The sequence below is a fragment of the Crocuta crocuta genome, unplaced genomic scaffold (genome assembly GCF_008692635.1).
Source record: "Crocuta crocuta isolate KB4526 unplaced genomic scaffold, BGI_CrCroc_1.0 scaffold7, whole genome shotgun sequence".
Taxonomy (NCBI): Eukaryota; Metazoa; Chordata; class Mammalia; order Carnivora; family Hyaenidae; genus Crocuta; species Crocuta crocuta.
Genome location: NW_027531904.1, coordinates 5371216 through 5379813, shown reverse-complemented (window position 1 = coordinate 5379813; position 8598 = coordinate 5371216). Strand labels below are relative to the sequence as shown.

At 59.2% G+C, this 8598-nt stretch overlaps 1 protein-coding gene across 1 annotated transcript in view; it reads right to left on the bottom strand.

The window, feature by feature from the left end:
• Window positions 1-7: 7 nt before the first annotated feature.
• Window positions 8-8598, bottom strand: part of AEN (apoptosis enhancing nuclease) — an 8792-nt gene continuing 201 nt past the window's right edge. Inside the window, exons 2-4 of the mRNA XM_077774386.1 lie at window positions 3359-3962; window positions 815-1015; window positions 8-253 (exon numbers count right to left, since the gene is read on the bottom strand). Coding sequence (XP_077630512.1) covers window positions 17-253; window positions 815-1015; window positions 3359-3898 — 978 coding nt within the window. The 5' untranslated portion in view covers window positions 3899-3962 and the 3' untranslated portion in view covers window positions 8-16. The remainder of the gene's footprint in view (window positions 254-814; window positions 1016-3358; window positions 3963-8598) is intronic.

Below are 8598 nucleotides of genomic sequence, written 5' to 3'. Positions count from 1 at the left end.
AGCGGTGCCCGGGGCCTCACTCCCTTCTGTCTGGCGCGGGCGCCGTCGCTCCGCCGGTGCCCTGGGCCGGGTCCTCCAGCCAGTACCGGTCCTCCATGAACTGCTCCACGTCCGTGCTGCTGTCAGGCTCTCGGTCGTCCGGGCAGCCCGGCGGGCTGCTGGCCTCCCGCTGCTCCCACTGCACCTCGACCAGCCGGTAGAGCTCCATGGCTGTCACGGCGTCTTCCACCGACGAGTGGCCGTGCCGGCCGGCCTGCAGACAAGAGCCCCGGTCACCGCCCGCGGCCCGATCGCGGAGGACCGGAGTGCTGGGCGCGGCTGGGGACGGGGCGGAGGGCGAGGGTGCTACTCAGGCAGAACAGCCCGGTCGCCCCACGGACCGCACGCCCCTGGGCCTCTCCGAGCCCACGTCCTCAGAACGACACACGTAAAGACCCACGACTTCAACGAGCACGTTGGAGTCACGCGGAGGAGGGTGGGGGCGAGAGTTACTGGCTGCCCCCGAGGAAGGCTCCATCCAGCTCTCCAGCCGCCGCCATGGGGTCCCGGACGCAGGCGCGGGGACAGAGCCAGGAGGTGGGTGGGGGGTGGGTCTGGAAGACAGCAGCCTGCCAAAGCGGGGATACTGGGGAAGGACGGTGGGGAAAGCACCCGGGGCTGTCTGTACGCGTGAGATCCTGGGTCCCTGTCCAGGAGGAAAGAGGACCTGAACCTGGCCACGTGGCCTCGACTGGGGCCCCTGTTTGCTCCGCCGGTTGCTCCCCGCCACACACCCGGGTCTCTCGCTCCCGCCACCTGCTTACGGGCCACGCACCTGTATCTTCTTGTGTAGCAGCTGCAGGGCCAGGTCCTTGAGAGAGACCCGGGTGCGGGTGTGGAGGCCCGGCTGCTGGAGCAGGTTCGGCACGTAGGTGGTGTCCCTGGTCTGGCTCCGAGGGTGGACGTACTTGAGGGCCTGGAAGTCATTGTGTAGCGCGTGCCCCACCACCACCTTGCCTTTCAGGAGCTTGAGGATCTGTGAGCGGAGAAAGGAGGCAGGAAGGCCCCTCGGTCACGCTGCCAGCCTCACCGCCCACGCTTGGATTCCGCCAAGGGGTCGCAGCATGGGGGGAAGAGGGGGGCCTCGAGCTCCCGTCGACCCAGCAGCCTCCAGTGGGAACCCAGGCCCTCCCAGTTACTACGACTTCAGCTCGGTCCTGAGTACAGGTGCTCCCCCCCAGGCAGTTTGGAGCATTAACGGAGGGCACGAGGGGGCACATCTTCTAGTCACTCTATACCAGTGACCCTTTCCTGCTGGCACAGGCTCTTGCCTCCCAGCCCAGAAGATGTCACCGCCCTCCCCCACCCCACCCAGCTCCCGTGCCAGCTGCCCTCATCCGGTCTGGGCTCACAGGTCAGGAGGCCTCCCTCACGACTGCGCAGCCACATTAGGACCCCTGTTCTCCCCAGTGGTGGCGGGAGACTCATCACACCTTCTAGGCCCACCTCCCCCTCCGGCAGGGTCTATCCCCTCCCACACACACACAGGGGTAAGCTCAGGGTAAACACCGGGCATCACATGTGGCCTGACTAGCGATGTTCAATGAAAGCTCAGCCGGCAGGAGGTGACCGAGAAACACCCAGCAGGTGACGCCCCCGGAACTGTGCCCGGCACTGGAGACCGTGAGCAGCAGCTCTGTCGGCGTGAGCAGACACAGCCTCTCCTCCGGACTCGGTCCCTCTGTCCCGCTGCGGTACACGACCCCTCTACCTCCTACCCGTGAACCCTGCTCTCCTGCTCGGCACTGGCCGCCCGCCCGACGTGTGCCTCCCTTCCCTGCCCTCCACCCTCCTCAGGCCCCTGGGAGGCCACGTCCAGGCCTGCAAATCCCCGCAGGCCTGTGCGCCCAGCCCGGTCCCCACAGCCCGCCACTCCCGCTGGTGACATGTGGCTTATCACTACCCCGGCTCTCACGGCAGAGGGACAGAGCCCTGTGCCGCCACACTCTGGTACCCCCGACCACCACTCGGTGCTGGGAAGGGATCGAGCACACTCCTTACTGGCTCAGAGTCTGAGCTGACAACGAGAGGTCTTGTCTGGGGAGCCCCCCGCCGCCCAGGCCAGAGAAGCACCAAGGAATCAGAGGGTGCGGCGCAGGCCTCGCTTCCTGCCGCTGCTGATTCCCAGGAAGACATCCTAGCTGGGTCATCTCCAAACCTTTCTGGAAGACGAGCTCAGGCCGTCTCTTATGCAGAAAAGGAGGACACAAAACATTAAGCCATGCTGCTGGAGTGCTTGGTTTGAAAACGCAAGCTGCAACATGATGGATGTAATCAGGACGCTGCTTGAGAATAATGCAGATCCCCCTTTACTTAGGCAGGTTTTCGCCTTGGTAAACATGTAAGTGCCTGCAGAAAACCGCACCCGGCTCATCTGAGCCACGCGGGAGCCCACAGAACACACACACACACCAGTGAGCTCGCTCTGCCGTGTGATGGGCCACGGCCATCCACACCCGACCTTCCCACTTTCTGATTTCAAAGAACCTCTTCGCCCACTCACCATTAAGAGAAACGGCGACTTTTCTGACACCCACTTTCACAAGGAAACAGCGGGTTGTTTTCAAGGTAAAGTGCCCCCCATCGGTGTTTCTTCACCACTTACCGTGCGCAGAACTGTGCAACCATTAGTAGGTTTCTAGGTTTTAACTGGTGGGTTTCACCTTTGAGGTTTTCTGGGTGTTATTGGGTTCCTAACCCCGTGTTCCCCGTAAGCTCTGAGGTTCTTGTCGTGCAAGTTGACACAGCATGCTGCTTTTTAGGAACACACACGAGAGCCCTCCCCCAGCCTACAAAGGCTACGAGATGAGAATCTCCACCTCATCTCCACGGAAGGATCTGGGGACAAAGACCCAGAATGCTAGCCTCCCATGGTCAAGCACATTGGGAACTCTCAGCACCTGAGCACGATCCCAACCACCACTCTCTTTTTTTCGAAGCCCTGAAAAACTAAGGAAATATGCAGAAACACTGACGCCTGAAGCTGATGGAGCCTGATGGAATCGCGGGCCTTACAAGTTCTAAACAGATACGTGATTCTTTTGCAGCGGAGAAGAAAATTAACACGGGAGCATTTTCACACCTTGCAGCTGGCAGTCTTTCCACAAACACTATCATGGGGGACAGCCCTGCGATCCTCACGTGGAGGTGGGTCAGGATTTTATGCACCCCTGTCTGTGCAGAAGGAAGCCACAGTTTAGACAAGTTAAGTAACCTCTCCCCCAAGTCTTCCGTTTCCACTGGCTAAGCAGCGGCTCACACCCAGGGCTGCCCTTACCCGGCCGTCAGCCATCGCACAAGCCCCCGCCTCTGCCCTCACCTCTTTCTGGGCCACCTGGAAGGGGATGGCTGTGCGCATGTGCTGCCGAGTGATGCCGCTCCAGCGGGTACGGTAGTCCACGATGGGCATCTCTGGCCGGATGTACTTATCGTAGAGGACGTCGCCGTGGTAACTCACCACAGAGCAGCGGGCCAGCTCGCTCACCCGCCCTCGGGGTCCCGTGCCCACCATCTCACAGTCAATAGCCACATACTTGCTGGGCCAGGGAGCTGCAGACTCCCTGGGGGTGGGCTTTCGGCTGCATGAGGCCCCTCTGGATTCATTCCTTGGATGCTGCATCCGGCCACCGGTGGCTCTGGTGGCCAGCAGTGCTTCCGGCCGTGGAGGCAATGGGGAGGATCCCGGCTCCGGGGGCGAGCTCAGCAGCCCCTGCCCCTGCAGCAAGGCCTTGCGAGCCATGAATCGCTGGTGCTGTCGGCTCTTCCTCTTGTGCTTTCTCCGAAGTACATCCTTGGCATTGAGGCTGGCCGGGGAAGGGCATGGGCGCTGGGCAGACACAGGGCCCTCCCGGGGCACCATCCCAATTAGCTCACCGTCGCGGGCCAGCGAAGCCTGGGAGGTGATCTGCCAGTGGGCCAGCGCTCTGCAGAAAGGACACACAGGGCACAGGGGCTGCGTGAGAGGTGTGCTCCCCTGCCACACTGCCCCACACCCCTGCGCTCTGTCTCAGGCTCCCAGGCTGCGTCGAGCACCTTTATGAACAAGCAATGCACTCAGTCATGCACTCAGTCAACCCCATGTGCAAATCACTGTTCTAAGTGCACTAAGGGAATCACTAAATGTTCCCAACAACCCAAACAAGTGTTATTAACCTTGAAGTCGCAGGCAAGAAAACTGAAGCAGAGAGACTAAGTAACCTGCGCAATTAATACGAGACAAGAACTGATATGGACCCAGAGTCCACGGCCTCAACGATCAAGCCGTAGCTTACCTCCAACAAGCGCTGGCATCAAAAATTTTTAGAAAGTGAGGGGCACCTGGGTGGCTCAGTTGGGTAAGCATACAACTTCGGCTCAGGTCATGATCTTACAGTTCATGGGTTCGAGCCCTGCATCGGGCTCTGTGCTGACAGCTCAGGGACAGCAGCCTGCTGTGGATTCTGTCTCTCCCTCTCTCTCTCTGCCCCTCCACCATTCATACTCTCTCTCTTAAAAATAAGCTTAAAAAAATTTGTTTAGAAAGGTATAGTTATGGAAAAATAAGGGTCCCCAAAAGTGTGTATATATGTATGTATACATGCATGTGTGTTTATGCACGTGTGTGTGTCCCAGAATATTTTTACCGTTTATTTATCTTGAGAGAAAGAGGAAGAGCATGAGCAGGAGAGGGACAGAGAGAAAGGGAGACAGATAGTCCCAAGCAGGTTCCTCACTGTCAGCACAGAGCCCAAAGCAGGGCTCGAACCCACGAACTGCGGGACCATGACCTGAACCGAAATCGAAAGCTGTATGCTTAACCGGCTTGAGCCACCTGGGTGCCCCCAAAATACGGTAATTTATTAAATGGCTTTCTACTTCACAAATCACAAGAGCACAGACAAACATTTTTTCAATCACTGGGCGCACTGTGAAGTCTCCCCGCCCATAGGCCGTGGCGCGCTGGAAAACCCACTCAACTTCCAAAAAGGGAAACAGAACAGGCCCTGAGCAGTGCGTCCGCAGGCCTCTGGTGCCCCAAGCTCTCTGTCTCTCTAGACATGCCTGGAGCTCACAGGGGCTTGCAAACCCCGTGCAGCAAGGCCGGCAGCTGGCCCGGAGCGAGGGCCCTAGCTAAGGCCTCACCTCACTTGCTAAGTCAGCTGGTACATTGTTAACAGACCAGAAAACCAGGTCTTCCAAGCAGGCAGAGCAGGGTTGAGTCAGCACCGCACTGAGCTCTGCTGAGCTGCAGGCGCCTTGCATGCAAAATGGCCCTGCTTGCTACCTTTCCTGTTGAAGAAATGACAATACTCGTGTGCAGTGATTTGCATACACCATATACAGTAGGGGCTCAATAACTACCTGCTCCCTTTTTCCCAGAGAGGAGATGTCTCTCTAGGATGGACGCCAAGCATGTCCAGTTTTCCTTGTAAGTTTATTTTTTGAGAGACAGAGAGAAAGAGAGAACAAGTGGGAGAGGGGCAGAGAGAGAGAGAGAGAGAGGGAGAGAACTCCAAGCAGGCCGTGCACTGTCAGCACAGAGCCGGACGCTCGAACGTGAGATCATGACCTGAGCCCAAATCAAGAGTCAGATGTTTAACCAACTGGGCCACCCAGGTACCGACTCTCCTGGTTGGTAACGAGCTCTTCCCAGACCAAAGCCGCCTCAGCCTGGACTCAGTGCCCCTCCCCGGCCACAGGCCGCCTTCTTGCCTCCCTTCGCCCTCCCATATGCCCCCATCCTGTCTACATCTTCCAGAAGTCCTGCTGGAACAAAGCTTTATCCCACTGGGTGGCCTGAGGCTCCCGAGGTCCCAGCTGGGCCAGGTGCTGAGCACAGACTCTGGACCCCGGGCTCCAGAAAGTTTTGTCTCCCTGCAGAGACAGGGACAAAGCGCAGGGTGCGTGCAGGGCTGGGTCAGAAGGGCCAGGGAAGCAGAACTCGCTGCGGAGGATTCTGCGAGGCTTGCCGGAGGAGGCTAAATCTATGTGAAGGAGAAACAGTAACCCGCTAGGCGACAGGGAGATGAATTAGTGGCCACGTTTGGGGCAAAGGCCTGAAAGGGAAGGAGCCCAGGGCCGAGGAAGGAAGAGGGGCCCACGGGCAGCTGATGCCGCTGGTGGGTAAAGCACAAGGTGGGTCACGGCTGGAGGAACTGTCCCTCTCCCTTTCCTACTACTCAACCTTCTGTCCCCACTCTGGGAAGGCTATGGCACACCGTGGTGGCCCTACCCTAAGCTGGTGTCCCAAGACTGATCTCTGCCGATCGACTGAGGGAGTCCCTGAGCACCCAGGGAAGTCACTGAAATACTGCACAGTAGCCCTGAGCCCAGACATTTACCATCTAGCTGGGGAGCAAAGAAAGTCACCCCTCTATACGTGACAGCACATCGGAGAAGGGTCCACGACACGTTGGGGCAGTAGGTACCTATCGCAAAGCACTCGAAAGGTAGGGATAGAGCCTCGCATGTGTCTGTCCCTTCCCCATCAGCCAGCCCAGGCCCCGGCATATAGCAGGTCCTCTCCAGAAGGGTGTGAAGGGAGCTGAAGCCAGGCCTGCTATCTGCCCGACCGTGGGGACGCCAGAGCCGGAGGTGACTGGGAACTCAGGGAGCTCAGGGAGCTCCCGGTGTGGCGAGCAGAGGCAGCCAGACACCCACCAGGGTGGGCTCAGGGATGGGAGCGGTGAACTAAGGACAGGCTCCCCTGGCCATGGTGACTCACGTGGCCACGTACTGGATGGACAGAGGCACGGATTAGTGCAGCCTCGCAGGGCAGGCACACTTAGAAGGGCTTCAGGAAAGTGTGCCAGCAGTGCAGAAAGGGAAAGGCAGCCACAGAAAATGCAGACACTCAGTCCAGGGGGGCAGAGCACAACCGCGGTGAGAGGGCAAGGAGGCGGGTGCAGCAAGCGGAAAGGAGGTAGGGGGTGAGGAGACAACGGAGGGAACTGCGCGAGAGAACTCTCTGGAAGGTGCTCAAAGCACGGGCTTCATCTAGGGACCTATGGGGGACAGGAGCACAGCTGCCTTAAGGGAGGAGCTCTGGAGAAGAGTCTGAACGACAGCAGCAGAGATTTAAGAGGCGTGGGGAAGAGCGCTACCGGGTGACGCCCGCAGTGACCCATCCTGACTCACCCCCCTCTGGCTTGCTCATCCACTCCCCAAGAAGCCTTCTCCCCTTTAAGAAGTGCACTTAACCATAATCAGCTTTTCCATCTCGACAAGTCACAAGTCACGTATGAGAGCTGACAGTCACAGAACCTCAACTTGTCTCAGCCCGGCAATGGGGGGAATGCGGGCCCTAGGAAGACAGTCTGATGCTGCTAGAAACTGACCTCTGTTGGGGGTGAGGGCCCTTTCCCTTCTGAGAGGGCTCAGGGCCGTGCAGGTCAGGAGCTGAACGGGGGACCAGTGGCTTCCCTGACCCTTCTGGCGAGAAGGTTTCAAAGAAGCCAGAAATGTAAGCACCCTGAGAAAAAGTGGCCTTGTGTTTCAAGAGATGAAGGCAGCCCTCTTCTATATGCTGGGACCTTGCTGACCTGGGGAACCAACGATTATTATCTAGGACTTGCCTCCCCCATCCTGGGTCCCCCAGACAGAGCTCAGCCAGGCTGGAGAGAAGTTTTGCTCACAGAACACAACTGTTTCAGTAAGGACAGACGCAAATCTCCCTCTGGCCTGGAACCGTCTCTTCCGGCATCAGCAGCCTCAGGGCCTCCCTGTTGCAGGGTGAGGGCGGGTAAGGACCCCAGCACCCCAGGCCTCAGAGCCAAGGCCTCAAAGGAACCACGAAGTCACAATCGCCTCGGGGCTACCGCCCTGGGGGCACATCGGGAAGGCAGGATGGGTGCAGGCCCACTTAGAGCTCTGGCATTAAAAGCTAGATGACTTACGGTGCGCCTGAGTGGCTCAGTCGGTTAAGCGTCCGACTTCGGCTCAGGTCATGATCTCACGGTTTGTGGGTTCGGGCCCCACGTGCGTCGGGCTCCGTGCTGACAGCTAGCTAAGAGCCTGTTTCAGATTCTGTGTCTCCCTCTCTCTCTGACCCTCCCCTTCTCATGCTGTCTCTCTCTCAGAAATAAAACATTTAAAAAAAAAAAAAGCTAGATGACTTGGACCGAGTCACCATCCCCTCACCACAAAACCGAGCGTTGAACTAGGTTTGAGGCTTCGCCAAAAGCAGTTAGAACGTCTGTTGAGAACGCCGATTCCCAGGCCTACCTCCCCCCACCCACCCCTGGCCTTCCTAACTGCCATTTTGGGAAGGGGGCCTGAGAATCTGTATTTCACAGAGCGCGCGACGCCCCCCCCCGCCGTGGGCTCCGAGTTCTCGGCTGGGCAACGAGACCCGAGGGCCCCGTACGGTCGGCCCCGGCCGCCCGCGATCCCTGAGGATCCGCCCCCCCAGCCCTCCGGCGGGGGAGGCTGGACTTCGGCCAGGGAGGGACTAGGGCAGCGGTCACTCGCGGGCCGAGCCTGAGAGGCCGAATCCCAGCAACGCCCCCCGCAGGCCCCGGACTCCGGAGCAGGGCGGGGACCCGGCGCAGGCTGCGCCCGGGGCCAGGCCTGCACTCCCGC